General features: G+C 40.9%; 1 protein-coding gene across 1 annotated transcript in view; it reads left to right on the top strand.

Moving 5' to 3' along the window:
* TMEM163 (transmembrane protein 163) overlaps positions 1–16,695 on the top strand; it is a 266,400-nt gene that overhangs the window by 215,475 nt on the left and 34,230 nt on the right. The window contains exon 5 of the mRNA XM_007532691.3: positions 10,155–10,251. Coding sequence (XP_007532753.1) covers positions 10,155–10,251 — 97 coding nt within the window. The remainder of the gene's footprint in view (positions 1–10,154; positions 10,252–16,695) is intronic.

Below are 16,695 nucleotides of genomic sequence, written 5' to 3'. Positions count from 1 at the left end.
TGTCCTACTTAGATTTAGAGACCAACTCTTTAATATAACTTCAAAGCTCAATGGCTGCTGTGCTCTGACCATCCTGGTCTGCTGCTGTTCCTTGAATGTACTGGTTCCCTCACAAGGGATTCTCCTCCCTCTGTCTACAGTGCTCTTCCACAGGGGGCTGGATAGCAGTCCCACCACTTAGATCTTTGGTCAAATGTCCCCTCATTAAGAGGAAAGTATGACTATTGTATATAAGATAACACTCGAAGTATTCTTTTCCTCGATTCTGTTTTATGTATGTTTACTGTCTGCCTCTCCCTATGTAAGCTCCATGAGAGCAAGTAATTGTTCACTTCCCTTCTTGTTCACTGCTGAAACCTTGCAGCAGAGCAACTGGGTGCTAATCAGTGTTTGTTGCAGAACTGAAAGACTTTGGGGGTGCAACTCTTAGCATGCATCCCCCTTGCAGTGTTCTAGTTACTGGGGAGCACTTTCTTGTCCTGAGGTGAGATTATTCTTTGATCTCCAGAAGCAACAATGTGAGACCTTGGGAAATTCAGAGAAATGGCCCTAGTAACCCAAACTCAGGATGTGCCTCTGTAGCTGAGTGCCTCTTACTGTCTGAACAGTCTTTTTCAAACTTAGTGAGTCTCAAACCAGATTGACTACTAGTTCTCAGATGTCCTATGACCTCCTTCATTTTGATCAGTCTCAAATCAGGATTATTCTTACATCACTCTCTACTTTCCTGACCAGTTGCCAAGTCCATCAGTTCTGCTTTCTCCTGTCTTTGCCCCACTGATCCTTAGCCTCTCCTAAAATCTTTCAGTGACTTCATGTCACCACTACAGGGTTCTCCAACTTCACACATACATTTTCTACATCTATGATTTTAAAAAAATATTTATTTATTTATTATTGGATAGAGACAGAGAAATTGAGAGGAGAGGGAGATAGAGAGGGAAAAAGACAGATAGACACCTGCAGCCATGCTTCACTTCTTGTAAAGTTTTCCCCCTGCAGGTGAGGACCAGGAGCTTAAACCTGGGTCCTTGTACACTGTAATGTGAGAACTTAGCCAGGTGTGCCACTGCCTGGTCCCTTATATCTGTGAATTTTTGCTGTGTCTACATGGCAAAAATAAAGTGCTATTTATGTAATTTTCATTGAGATGTAATTATTTATTACATTATTCATAACTGTGAATAATGATACCCCCGATGACATGAGATGATAATAAGTTTTTTCTAATGTGCATTCAAATACTGTAAGTTCAAACATGCTGATCCATATGCCACTTAAGGTCTATTGCATATGCCTTGAGTGCTGCACTGCCATCTTAAAAAACATCTTTTATTTACTTTATTTATGTTAAAAATTTTATTTTAAAATTTTTTAAATTTTAAGTATTTTTTATATTTATTTATTCCTTTTTGTTGCCCTTGTCGTTTTATTGTTGTAGTTATTATTGTTGTTGTTATTGATGTCGTCATTGTTGGATAGAACAGAGAGAAGTGGAGAGAGGAAGGGAAGAAAGAGAGGGGGAGAGAAAGATAGACACCTGCAGACCTGCTTCACTGCTTGTAAAGTGACTCCCCTGAAGGTGGGGAGCCAGGGGCTTGAACCGGGATCCTTAAGCCGGTCCTTGTGCTTTGTGCCACCTGCGCTTAACCCACTGCGCTACTGCCCAACTCCCCAAAATATTTCATTTTTAATGATATATGTATGCATATATGGGGGGAGGAGGTAGAGAGACCAGGGCACTATTCAGCTCTGGTTTATGGTGGTGCTGGGGATTGAACTTGAGATCTTGGAGCCTCAGGCATGAAAGACTCTTTGCATAGCCATTATGCTATCTCCCTAGCCCCATTTACTTTAATGAGAGCGGGTGGGGGGGGGGGGAGCGGTGGGGCAGAGGAAAATATACAGAAAGAAAGGCCAGAGCACTATTCATCTCAGTCTTACAGTGGTGCTGGAAATCGAACCTGAGACCTGAGAGCCTCAAGCATGAATGGCTTTTGCATAAACATTATGCTGTCTCCTCAGGCATTTAGTGCCATCTTGAAGGGATATCAAGAACACAGAGAGCCCTTTTTTTGTGAGGCTGTTTCATTGTTGCTTCTTTTAGACCAAATGTTCCAGAACAGCATCATCATTATCAATTTCTACTGAAGCAGGAAGGAGCCCACAGTATTATGCTTCTCACTTTTGATGATGGCATTTCCATGGCTTGGAGTATTCACAGGCCTTCAGTTACTCTTCTCTGATTGATTATTCCTGTCCATTCTTCTAGATTGAGTAGAAACATCACACTGCAGAGCCACCCTTCCATCCCGCTCCATTCTCAGGTCGTGTTTCACTCTTCTGATACCTTTCTTCTTGTTTCTTATCCATTGCCCACATACTCATCCATAAGCAGCAACTGTGTAGTAGTGGTTTGGAAGTTTCTCATCCTGGATCTGTCCAGGCTGAAAATAGATTGTGTTTTCCTTAGCCTTAGGATTGGACATGCAGACCTTAAATTGTGAAGGCCTGAAGTTTTCAGTCTTCTAAAATGCCTTTTCCCTGGAACAGTGGCAGGGGTATCTTGTTATTAGTGAGAATAAGAGTGAGACTTGGCATGAAACCTAGGAGTTGCGGATTTACTGGTAAGAGAGAGTTGGTGCATCTATTAATGGAAGATACCAGAGGCATGAGATCCCTTCACAAGGTTTCTCAGGCTCTGCTAGTTTACATGATTTAAGCTTCTGGGCTTAAATTACCCCTTTGGTAAACCTGTGCATTTTCAGCCTTATGTTTAGACCAGTACTCTCTGACATGGCAGTCTATAATTGCACATGGCCACCTAAATTTAATTTTTTTTCTGCTACACTACTCATGTAAACATATCCAAGTCATATATGTTTAGTGACTACTTAATTGGACTACATAAAATGTAACATTTCTGTTGTTACTGAATTCTATTGGACTCCTTGTTCAATAATCAAATTCTTTAGAAAATCCTTTATGTCAATTTTTGTCTCTAAAGTTAAAGTCAGGAACACACTTCTATCTGCATGAGATTTCACCTGGATGCTTCAGATCAGTTTGTTTACTATTATAAATATAAACCAAGTATCAGCTGCATGAGAAATGTCATCTACCATGGAGAAGGTTTGGATAATTGCATAGAGAGCTCTGCTGTGAGTAGCTGCTCCTGGTACAAGACACCCTTTCCCTCACCCAACCTGTTCACAAAGCAGCAAGAAGGGGTGGAAGGTGGAGAAGAGATATGGAATTATAGACAGAAAGAAAAGATGAGGTCTAGAGTCTAGTGAAGTCAAATCAAGGTAGTAACTGTAGGAATACAAAGTGGAGGGAGAGGTCCAGTGATGGCTCACCGGGTTAAGCACAAGGATTCTGGTTCGAGCCTCTGGCTCCCTTCCTGCAAAGCAGGTCTGTAGGTGTCTTTCTTTTTTTCAGTATTTTATTTATTGTTGGATAGGGACAGAGAGAAATTGAGAGGGAGAGATAGAAAGGGAGAGAGACAGAGTGACAACTATAGCACTGCTTCACCACTCATGAAGCTTTCCCCCTGCAGGTGGGAACCTGGGGCTTGAACCTGGGTCCTTGCACACTGTAATATGTGCACTTAACCAGGTGCGGCACAGGTGTCCCTAGGTGTCTATCTTTCTCTCCCTCTTTCCATCTTGGAAAGATGGTCTTGGCAGAGGTCTTGCAAGAAAAATTATGACTATTTGACACAGGTCTTTATTGAGAATGGCTCATAAAGGGGGCTGGGCAGTGGTGCACCCGGGTAAGCACACATAGTACTATGTGCACAGACCTGGGTTCAAGCCCCTGCTTCCCACCTACAGCAGGAACACTTCACAAGTGATAAAGCAGGTCTGCAGGTGTCTGTCTTCCTCTCTCCCTCTCTATCTCTACCTTGCCTCTCAATTTCTCTCTGTCTTATCAGGTAAAATGGTGGAGAAAAAAGAAAAATGGCCACTGGGAGCCAAGGCTTCCTAGTGCCAGCACTGAGCCCCAGTGATAGCCCTGGAGGCGATAAGATGAAATAAGATAAGATAGAAGTGGCTTATAAACATTCATTGTTAACATTCTCTTTGCTTTTATATTGCCTCCAGACTGATTTTATGTTTTTGTTTTAAATGGCAAGGCACATAGAGGAGAAAAGGACTTAGCTCCATTAAAACAGTATTAACACTCTTTGATTAACTTTGATTTTTAAATATGAATAATGTTTTAGATTACAAGTGTTTTAGAGACTGGGGTGAAAGATGATAAATATTTACACTTTAAGCTGTGGACCGAATTGGTTAATTACCAGGGCAACTGTGTGTTTGGACCATTTGTAAATTAGGGGATGATTAGAGGAAGCTTCTCTTTGGAAAATAACTTGGGATTGGTGTGATAATAGTAACACTTCATTCATATAAGCCACAAACCTTTAAACTTTAATTGATCAGAGGCCAAACCTTCAACCTGACATTATGTGGGTCAGAGTTACCTGTCAGTTGGTTTTCTTTCTCCTTTTAACTTCAGGAGCAAAAAAATAATGTTTCAAGCAGGGTTATTCATAGATTTATAATGACGTGAACAATTAGCGATTTGCAACCTTTAGCAGAAGGAAAAAGGTGCCTGTGACATTAACCACTCCTTTGGATCTTAACTGATAATCTTTCAAACATTAACAGTTACTTTGGCAAGACTATTGTAGTGGCTTGTAAGTTTCAGCTAGAATCAGAATCAAGCTAAAGGATTTGTTGAAATGTAGATTGTTGAGTTTCTGATTATTTCTGATTATTATTTATTATTTCTGCTTAAGATGGACTTGAAAAGTTGTTTTTCTAACTAATCTCCAGGTGATGACTATGCTCCTTACCTGTGGGCCTATTTTGACAACCCTAGGTTCTATTGGAATTTAGTTTTTACTACAAACCTCTTTACTGAGAAAATACTGTCTTATAAAGCTATTGTCATAGTGTTGTAGCTTCACATTTCTCTAAGATTGGCACCAACACACCACACTCTCCACCAAATTGTCATCTCCCTGCCCTGTTGGACACTGCTCCCCAACCTCCTTTCAACACTTTCCCATCTCACCCTTTTGAGTGTTTGGATCTTCTGAAATACAATTTATTAATGCCTCATCCTGTCTTTTCCCTTGTTTCACCTGTAAGTCAGATAATCCGTTATCTTTCTCTGTCTGCTTATGCCACTTAGCATGAGTCCCTCTAGTTCCATCCAAGCTACAGTAAAAGAAAAGTCCTCCACTTCTTACAGCAGAGTAGTACCTCATTGTGTATAGATACCACAACTTCCTTATCCACTCATCTGTTTTCAGGTACCTGTCACTGGGCTGTTTTCAAATCTTGGCACATAGTGCTATGATGAATACAGGCGTGCCTAAAAATCTTCAGATTAGTGAGTGTGTGTCCTTTGGATAGAAACCTACGAGAGGAATTACCTGACCATATATTAAGACTTTTTCTAATTTTTTAAGAGAGAGAAAAAGTGAAAGAGACCACAACATTGAAGCTTGGAGTTCGAGCTTAAATTTCAGTTGGCAAAGTGGGACATAACTTTTCAAGTGAGCTATTGTGCTAGTCCTACTTTTAATAATTTTGAGCTATCTCCAGATTTTTCCACAGGGACTGGACAAATTTTCATTATCCTGTGGGAATTTAAATTCAGTTTCATTTGAGCTTATGAGGGGATAATGGTGAAGTTGGTGGCAGTGCATTTGCCTTTTCTTTTTTCTTTTTTTTGTTTAATTTTCTAAAATTTACACATTTTAAAGGATTACATTGTATAGCATATGAGTACACTTCAATAGACACACAAATGCACGCGCGCGCGCGCGCGCACACACACACACACACACACACATTTTTTTCTGTGTTCTTTCAGTAGACCCCTAGGACAGGAATTGCCAGATCACAGGGTAGATCCATTTCCAGTGTTGTGAGGAAACTCCAGGCTGGTTTCCACTGGGATTGGACTAATTTAGATTCCCACAAGCAGCATAAAAGAGTTCCTTTTCCTCTACATTTTCATCACTGTTTGTTGCTTCTGTCCTTTTAAATGTATGACATTGTCACAGGCATGAAGTGGCATCTCATGGTTGTCTTTATTTGCATTTCTCTGATCCACTAGTTCCCTCCTATAGGAGTTGGCAGGAGTTTGTGTTCATCTGTGACTTGTTGTCAGGCCCAAGGACACGTTGTCCTTTTCACTTTACAGGCCAGCCAGCCTCTCCAGGTGAAGGCCAGGTGCCCCACACCTGGACTCAGCACACATTTGCAAGTTCAGAAGCAGACTTGCAGTATTTGCTGGTGACCAAAACAGTGGCAAATTGGCTGCATCCCAAAGAGTGCTGCAGTCCCAGGGCACTAGTGGTGTTAGTAGGATGTGATGTGGCTGCCAGAGCTTTCAAACTAAGAGCTGGGCACTGGGGATGAGTCAGGAGACCTGAGCTCTATTTCTGAGTGGATTTCAATGTGCTTGCATGACCTTCACCAGGGTCCTATTCTTTAATGTGCCTGTGTTGACTGCTGTGTTTATGAAACATCTCTATTTCTTTCTCCACCCCATCCCAGCCCATTAAACATCACAAAAATAAAAGCCCAGCTCTGGTCAGTGGCTTCTGTTGCATTTTTGAGCTGCTGTGCAGAACTCTGAGTGCCTGAGGAGAAAGCTGCTGTGTAAACACCATATATTATTAATAAAACTTTAAAAAAAATAGCATCACACCCTCTGCTAATAATAGCTACTCTAGGCTGTCAGAGCCACTCTGATATATAGACTCCTGGTAGTGTGGAAGGAAGGGTGACTGTGGTGTTTGAATTCACAACCCATTTAAAAGAACTTGAAAATAGGTCTGAAAAACATCTTTTGACATCTTCATAGTTGTATTTTTTAAATTTTTTTCTTATATTTATTTTCCCTTTTATTGCCCTTGTTGTTTTTCATTGTTGTTGTAGTTATTATTGCTGTTGTTGATATCATTGTTGGATAGGACAGAGAGAAATGGAGAGAGGAGGAGACAGAGGGGGAGAGAAAGACACCTGCAGACCTGCTTCACTGCCTGTGAAGTGACTTTCCTGCAGGTGGGGAGTGGGGGCTCCAGCCGATATCCTTACGCCATGTGTGCTTAACCCACTGCACTACTGCCTGACTCCCATCATAATTGTATTTATGAAGAAAAAATTATTATAGGTCTGTCCAATTTGAATGTGGTAAACCAAATCACTGACTCCTTTTGATGTTCATTGTATTTGGGAGTGGTTTTTACAGTGTGGGAAATACCACAGGCATGATGGCTATGGAATTTGGAATCTCTTTCCTATCCCCACTGGCAGACCATAGATGTACCTTAAATTCTGGGAGTGAGCAACTTAAAAGTCATCATCTGGTTAATGATTATATCTGCTATTTAGATGCACAGGGGATATCTGTTAGGTGTTACTATGGACACTGATATAGTTCTTGCCCCGAAGAAATTTGTAGTATACCCCCCCTCCCAATTTGTATTATTGTAGTTATCTGATAATGGTTTAAGATTACAGGGGTATAACCTGCTCCACTAGGGAAAGATAGAAATAGGCTGGGAGCATGGATTGACCTGCCAATGCCCATGTCCAGAGGAGAAATAATTACATAAGCCAGACCTCCCACCTTCTACACTCTATATTGATCCTGGATCCATGCTTCCAATGGGATAAAGAACATGAAAGCTTCCAATGGAGGGGATGGGATACAGAACTTTGGTGGTGGGAATTGTATGGAATTGTACCCCTCTTATCCTATGGTTTTGTTGATCACTATTAAATAAATTAAAAAAAAGATTACAGGAGTATAAGTCCATACCATACCCACAATGTAAGTTCTGTGTACTCCCCCACACACAATGTAACCACTATAGTTCTTACAAAATACAGTGTAGTTTTGATTGAAACTATACAGTAAAGAGATTATGTGTAAAACCCACTACATCCTTTATAATTATTTCTAGGTATAAATAATGTGCTGAAAATATGAACTATTTAGATTCACTGTGCTTTCTGAAAGCATGTCTGGAGTGACCTAAAAGAAGATTCTTGTATATCAGTGTTCCCTGTCAGAAAGAAGTTCAGGCAATTGTCCCTTCTCTCCCCAGAGCAGTTGGAGATGGCAACTTGTTGAGAATGTGACAAATGAGCCATTGAAGTTCTAGCACCTAAATGGTGGCTGCCCTACTTGTATCTCAGGGAGGAAGGCTGCTATTATGGACACACTCCCTTAAGGCCTCTTAGAAACCCTTTGCACCCAATCCTTCCCCTCTAGCCAGAATAGCTACTTCCTTCCTGCCTTCCACTGAGAGAGTCATGTGCTTTTTATCCATGCTGGAGGCCCCTTATCAGCAGCACTTCACCTGATTCTTAGCCAAAGATTCTCAACCCCAGCACACATGGAAATTGCTTGAGAGTGCCTGGTTAACCCCCAGATTCTGATAAAATTGAACTGTATATGTGTCTAGGCATTTATTCAAAAAAAAATCTCCACATGAGTGCTCTCAGGGTTAAGAAGCACTGAGCTGGTGGCTGAGTTTATCTGCCTAGATCAGTCAAAATGACTTTGCCAGTCACTCAATCTTTTGAATGGTGCAGAAGTCACAGAAACTTAATCTTGGAGCCCTATCCTGATTTTAGACTCTTTTTTGTATCTTGGGACTTCTACAGCTTCCTTTTGCTCACAGGTAGAGATGAACACTTCAGTTGTCTTTCCTGTAGGCACATATGGGACTTGGGCCAGCTGCTGTGGCAGCATGGACTCCCTCAAGCTGGGAATCCCTGATCTTGCTCTAGCATCTTGTCACTAAAAGGCCCTCCAGCATCACTCAGTGCTCACTCCTGCAGGACTCCCTTCTCTTTCAGAGCCCTGTTTGCTTGTTTACCCTGTCAAGACTGTGGTAACTGAGCCCAGACTCACTGCCCCTCGTTGACAGTCTCTACTTTTGCCACCTTATTTTGTGTTTTGCTCCAGTCTGAAGTGGTTCTTATTTGAGATCTGTGTTTATGAAAGAGTAACACCTATAGCTAGAGTGTGGGTTAAAAGCCTACTGAGGAAACTTTTCTTATCTGCTTATTTTCTGACGTCTAAATTTGAGGGAATGTGTCTTGAAAATGGTCATGTCTCTGTGGTCAGAGAAATTTAGACTTCCTTGCCAGCTGTCACCCCATACTCCAACCTATATATCCTCTGTCTTCATCCTGTATTTCACCCTGAACTCCCTTCTCTCTCATTCTGGCTAAATATCTTGGAGGAGGGACCTCTTCCTTCCTCTTGTTTCTCATTTCTTTTGGTGAACTTATCTATCTTGCTCTAAGGACACGGTCTTTGTCATTATCCAATCATTATCTTTTAATAAATGACACCAGAGAACCAGAGATGTCATTTATATCATATCAGTGACAACTAAGGTAGACCCCCCCCATTAAGCCAACATTATAGGTTTTCCCCCCACCACCAGGATTATTGCTGGGACTTAGTGGCTGCACAACTCTACCATTCCTATTGGCCTTTTTTTTTTTAATGGAGGGAGAAAGCAAGAGTGAGAGAGAGAACACTCTGAAGAAATAGCTGCTCCACTGCTGATGAAGCCTCTCTCGTGCAGATAGGAATTAGGGCTTTGAACCTGAGATCCTCCAGCAGTGCAATATGTATGCTCTACCAAGTGTGCCACCAGCTGGCCCTTATGGACTGTTTTTTCTTTATTTCTTTTTTTTTTTTTTAATACTATGAGAACTTTATTGTTTAACATTCAGGTAGTAAATATAGAAGCTGGGAATGAATTCAGGGGTTAGACGGAGATTATGCAACAAGTTAAATGTTAGCACGTGGGGTGCCTCATGCCAAATGAAATGTCTTCCCAGGCAGGTGGTGTGCATTTCATGACCTTAAAGTCTTTTCTGACACCACACTATGGAATACTGAGTTTATGTAGAATGGCTATCCCCTTCCCTATAGGACTGACTTCACTGATAGAGTTTGAACTATATTCTCCTAGAGATGATTCTGTATTATCCTGAGGCTGGGTGGTGACTAGGCCCCTATACATTGGAGAATGTCACTGTGTAGTCATTAGGGTGTAGTTCTCTAGTTAACTTTCTCAATGTTGTGTTTCTTTGCAGAGCCTGTGTCATCTTGGGGGTGATATTTCTTCTGTCATCCATATGTATAGTAGTCAAAGCCATCCATGACCTCTCAACTAGGCTGCTCCCAGAAGTGGTAAGTCATTCTTAAAAGTCATTCCTGGAGGCACCAGTCTCCTGTCACAGGTTTATGCAGCAGGTTTTTGAGGGGGAGTTGGCCAGATGGAGAGAGAACTCACTGTGGAATATGAATGACTTGGCAGAGAGAAGCACTGCACAAACTGAAAAAGTTCAAATAGTTAAGCTGGTACCTGGTTCTATATTCCTCTCCTTAGACATTTTGACTATCTTTAAAGCCAAGTACAGTGATTCAGTGTGTATTGTTTACATCTGAGTTTCTGCATCTATTCGATGATTGCTGCAATAAGAGTTTTGTTTTTTTTCCCCTTTACCCCTCAATTCCAAATATATATCTATTTGTACTGTGTTTTCTAGTTGGTACTAGGATTTCTAGATGGAGAAACTGGAAGACACAATTTTTAGTGAAGTATGTCTTTGACTGCTTTGTTCTCTGTGTAAAAGTCATTATCCGCAGATTTCCAGAGGCATGGCTATGGAGTAGCAGCAGCTGCATTTTGCTCTCCCTGGTCAAGTAGGAAAAGCATTGAAAATCCATGAAAATTCAACAAGATATGACCAGATTTTTTTTTTTAATTTGAACAGTTAACTTGGTTGTGTTTTCTTTATTATTATTTATTTAGAAAAAGGAAACAATGACAAACAAAACCATAGGGTGAGAGGGGTACAACTCCACACAGTTCCCACCACCAGCACTCCGTATCCCCTCCCCTCCCCTGACAGCTTTCCTATTCTTTTACCCTCTGGGAATATGGACCCAGGTCATTGTGGGATGCAGAAGGTGGAAGGTCTGGCTTTGTAATTGTTTCCCCTCTGAACAGGGGTGTTGACAGGTCGATCCATACCCCCAGCATGCCTCTCTTTTTCCCTAGTGGGGTGGGGTCCTGGGGAATTGGATCTCCAGGACACATTGGTGGGGTTGTCTGTCCGGGGAAGTCTGGCTGGCATCATGGTAGCATCTGGAACCTGGTGGCTGAAAAGAGAGTTAACATATAAATCCAAACAAGTTGTTGGCTAAACATGAACCTAAAGGCTGGAGTAGTGCAGATAAAGAGTTGGGGGGGGGGGGGCTCCGTTTTATTGATAGCTAGTAGGCATGTTTTAGTTCTATTCCAAAGGGCCTGTGGCTATACTAGTTTGTTGTTGTTGTTGTTGTTGTTGTTGTTTTTTAAAAAAGCTTATCAAGCCACAAGTGAGTGTAGACACCTGTGGTTCATGGACAGAAAGGGGGTGAAGGAGATATTCCCATGACTAAAAGGCTGTACCCTGGTACTATCCCAGTCAGAATAAAAGAAACAACTATTAAAAAAAAGAAAAAGAAAAAAAAAAATCTACACTATAGGTGAGTTCAGACATGTGGCTCAGAGACGGCTGGGTCCAGTTTGGGATATTGGTGGTGAGGCACACCACTCTGGGTCTGAGTTTAAGCAACAAAGAAATGATAAAAAGAAGGAATCACCAAGAGCTCACCAATTTATAACTAACATCTTGAGTTTCCAATGATGTTGACCACACAGGCTGGAACAGTAGCAGGGAGACTCTATATTGACATCAGGGACATTAACCTGGCCTGGTGACTAAGGATAAAATCTCCCTTCCCCCACCAAGATATATAAACAGGGAAACATCTCCTGCTGGCAAAACAACAAAAGAACACTAAGTGTAGAAACTGAGGAAATACGTGGACAGCAATGACAGAAAACCCAAGTGACCAGACACAGATCTAGAAAAGATAGCAGAGGTAGAGTTTAGAAAGCTAATTATGAATTGACTTCAAGAAACTAAAGTTGGGAGTCTGGTGGTGGCACAATAGGTTAAGCGCATGTGGCACAAAGCGCAAGGACCTGCATAAAGATCCCAGTTCGAGCCCCCGGCTCCCCACCTGCAGGGGAATTGCTTTACAAGTGGTGAAGCAGGTCTGCAGGTGTCTATCTTTCTCTCCCCCTCTGTCTTCCCCTCCTCTCTCCATTGCTCTCTGTCCTATCCAATAGCAATGACAACAAAAGGGAAAATTTAAAGAAAACAAATTTTTAAAAAAAGAAACTGAAGTTAAGATTCAAGAACACAGTGATGATTTTACAGAAGAATTAAAAAGTAAAGGAAAAAGAAAAGAAAAAAACAAAAAAACTCCAAACAGAATTGTGGGCCAAAAGGACACTTTGGCTACAGTAACAGGCCTCAGAAGTAAACTTAATCAGGTGGAGGAGAGAACATCCACACTAGAAGATAAAACCAGCACACTGTGAATTTAACAATTTTGGAGAGGAAAGGCTTAGGGAAAATGAAGCACTTCTCAACGAAATAGCAGACCCCATCAGAAAGACAAACATCAGAGTTATTGGAATTTATGAGGAAGAAAAGAGGCAGAGAGAAGTAGAGAATATATTCAAAGAAATTTTAGTAGAAAAATTTACAGCCTGAGCAGTGTTTAAAATATGTAAATCCAGGAATGTGAATGCACACCTAAATTTTTGAATCCAAAATGACACACACCAAGACACATTATTATAAAACTATCCAAAAGCAGGGACAAGCCCATATTAACAAGTAGCAAAGATCTCAAATAACCTACCTAATCATCACAATTGAGCCAGCTAGAAAAATAGAAACAATGAGACCCAAAAGTCAGCAGGAAGAAGGAAATAATCAAAAATCAGAGCAGAAATTAATGAAATATAGTCCAGACAGATGATTCAAAAGATTAATGAAACCAAGAGCTGGTTCTTTGAAAGGATAAATAAAATAGTTTCAACTACTGGCTAGACTCAAAAAGAAAAAAGAGTGAAAGCTATGATAAAAATGATAAAAAATGAGAGAGATGAAGTTACAACTGAAGATGGGACGATACAGAGAATATTTTATGAATATTAAGAGTGGGGATAAATTGAGCAACCTAGATGAAATAAATGCATTCCTAGATGCATACCCCTTACTGAACCTAGCCCATTAGGAAGTAGATAGCTTAAACAAGCCAATCACTAGTTTAGAAATTGACTCAGTCATCAAAAATCTTCCCAAGAATAAAAGCCCCATCCCAAACTGCTTTACTAACATATTCTATAAGACTTTCGGAGAAGAGGTAACACTTATTCTCCTCAAACTATTCCAGAAAATGGTAGAAGGGCAAACACTACCACACACGTTCTATGAGTTGAACACCACTTTGATTTCCAAAGTAGAAAAGCACTCTACCAGGACAGAAAACTATAGGCCTATATTCCTGATGAACATTGATGCAAAGATCCTGAACAAGGTCTTGGCAAATTGAATCCAACAACAACATATCAAGAGAAAATTCACCAAGATCAAGTGGGATCCATTCTTGGGAAACAGGGATGGTTCAACATCTGCAAACCAATCAGTGTAATTCATCATATCAAGAAATAGAAGGATAAAAAACCACATGGTCATATTAATTGATGCTGAAAGGGCATTTGACAAGATCCAACACCCATTATGATAATGACCATCCAGAAACTGGGAATAGAAAGATTGTTCCTCAACATAATAAAGATAATTTATGACAAACCCACAGCTAACATCATTCTCAATGGGGAAAAGCTGAAAGCTTTCTCCCTAAAATCAGAAACCAGATATAGATGCCCACTGTCTTCACTGTTATTCAGCATAGTTCTCAAGGTCCTCATCACTACAATCAGACAAGAAAGAAATATCAAAGACATACAGATTGGAAAAGAAGAAGTCAGGCTATCATTATTGCTTATGACATGATAACCTACAGAACACCAAAGACTCCACCAAAAAAACTATTGGAAATAATAAATTCAGTAGAGTAGCAGGATGCAAAACCAATACATATAAATCTGTGGCATTTTGGGAGTCGGGCGGTAGCACAGCGGGTTAAGCGCATATGGCACAATGCACAAGGACCTGTGTAAGGATCCCGGTACAAGCCCCCGGCTCCCTGTCGCTTCACAAGCGGTGAAGCAGGTCTGCAGGTGTCTACTTTTCTCTCCTCCTCTCTGTCTTTCCCTCCTCTCTCCATTTCTCTCTGTCCTATCCAACAACAATGACATCAATAACAACAACAATAATAAAACAACAAGGACAACAAAAGGGAATAAACAAATAAATACATATTTTAAAAAAATTGTGGGACTCAGACGGTAGTTCAGCAGCTTAAGCGCAGGTGGTGCAAAGTGCAAGGACCGGCAGAAGGATCCCAGTTGGAGCCCCCTGCTCCCCACCTGCAGGGGATCACTTCACAAGCAGTGTCTATCTTTCTCTCCCCCTCTCTGTCTTCACCTCCTCTCTCCATTTCTCTCTGCCCTATCCAACAATGACAACATCAATAATAATAGCAATAATAACTACAACAACAATAAGGACAAGGGCAGCAACAAAAGGGAAAATAAATTTTTAAAAATCTGTGGCATTTCTGTATACAAACAATGAATCAGAGGAAAGGAAAAGAAAAAACTTAATTCCATTTACAATTGAGCCCCCAAAGATAAAATACCTTGGGATGAATCTCATGTAGGAGATGAAGTACCTTTATAAAGAAAACTGGAGGACATTGCTAAAAGAAACAGAGAGGGACACAAAGAAGAGGAAGTACCATGTGCACATAGCCCCCGCTGGCCACGCTGGTTTTTTTTTTAAGCTATTTTCTAATTTTTTTTTTTTATAAAAAGGAAACACTGACAAAACCATAAGATGAGAGGGGTACAGCCTCCCTCTCTCCCTAGTGGAGTGGGGGTTCTGGGGAATTGGAGCTCCAGGACATATTGGTGGGGTTGTCTGTCCAGGGAAGTCTGGTTGGCATCATGGTAGCATCTGGAACCTGGAGCCTGAAAAGAGAGTTAACATACAAAGTCAAACAAATTGTTGATTAATCATGAACCTAAAGGCTGGAGTAGTGCAGATGAAGAGTTGGGGGGTTTCTGTTTTGTAGATAGCTAGTAGGCATATTTTAGTTATATTCCAAAGGGCCTGTAAATACACTAGTTTTTTTTTTTTTTTTTTTTCTCTGAGCCTGAAATCTGATATGCAGGTGGATTCTAGTTATTGTCTGGGGAGATGATGTCATGGCTGGAAAAAAAAGATCAGAAAGCTGGATCAGGGAAGAGAGTACCTCCCAAATAGGGAAAAAGTGCATAAATATTGTTGACAGTAAACAACATTGATCTGATGTGATCTGGGGCCCATATTCAGCTCAGGAGCCTATGTGACCTCTGCATCCCTGTATATCCAAGCTCATATTCTGTGGTCATGAGTAGGAATGTTCCAGGCTGCCCCAATATCTTCCTCAGGTGTAGCATAGAGTATGTTGTCTATCCTCCCTTTGGAGGATGGAACATTCTTTACTATTGTTGATCCAAGTTGAGGGCAAGGTCCTATGGGGACCCACAGAGGGATCTATTTTGTTGTTCCTGATATAGATGACTGGTAAGAATGGAGAGAGGGATTTATTTGAGGTCTAGGCCCATCATGTCTGTTTGGGAATCTCAGGACTCCTCAAATAGGGCCTCAGCTGATGGGGTGGCCTGATAGTGACTAAAGAGTCATCGTTCAAGTATGCTAGTCTCTTGCCCTTATTGATAAGGATAGCTTGGGAGTGAGTGGGAGAAGTATAATAGGAAATAGGCGAGGAGGGTATATAAGTCTAAGTAGACACTATTTCATTATGAACTTCATACTGACTCACTGTAGACTATTGTGTACTTTTGCTTTTAGGTATGTATTTGCCCTAATTTATGGATACATGTGAACATATGCTCTATCTCATGGGACCTGGTCTATATCTAGGTTTTGGGACTTTGTTAGGAAGTGAACCACCTGGAATGGAATTAGAGAATCCTATGAAAGAAAGGTCTCAGCCGAGTGAGGCTGAAGGATTGACATTCCTTGCCTGACATCTCTGGACACAGTCTGAAGTAAAGCATACTGAGGTGGTACTTGTTGCGTTAATTAGTTTGTGATCAGCAGATTTGATATCATTTGGTATGAATTGAGGGAAGCATGGAGGAAAGTGAGCCCCACTCTAGAGGTTCCAGGACTGGGGAAATATAGGCTCTATAGAGGAAGTGGGAAGTTCCTACTGTCTTAGGGTTTAAGAAGGCAATAGATAGTTATTGCTATAATCACATTATTTGGCAATTGGGTTAACTTTGAAAAATCCCTTTGTTAGGATTTGCTGTATCATATACAACATTACTATAATTTATGTCCTTTGACATTATTTGCATATAGCTGTGCCACCAGTTGCTTCTGTTCTCCCTGGTATAAGCTTTTAAGAGAGTCAACATATCAAAGACTCAGCCTATGGTGTGTGCATTAAAAAGTTTGAGACATTCAATCAGTTTTCCCCCTCATATTAATTATATAGTGATTTATATGACTACAGATTAGTAGGTGCGTACGTAAACACCATTCCTACCACCAAAAGACTGCTTCCCATCCCACCCCCACCCCCCACCCC

The sequence above is a fragment of the Erinaceus europaeus genome, chromosome 18, assembly GCF_950295315.1.
Source record: "Erinaceus europaeus chromosome 18, mEriEur2.1, whole genome shotgun sequence".
Taxonomy (NCBI): Eukaryota; Metazoa; Chordata; class Mammalia; order Eulipotyphla; family Erinaceidae; genus Erinaceus; species Erinaceus europaeus.
The sequence above is the reverse complement of the archived record's forward strand: the minus strand, read 5'-3'. Positions and strand labels throughout refer to the sequence as shown.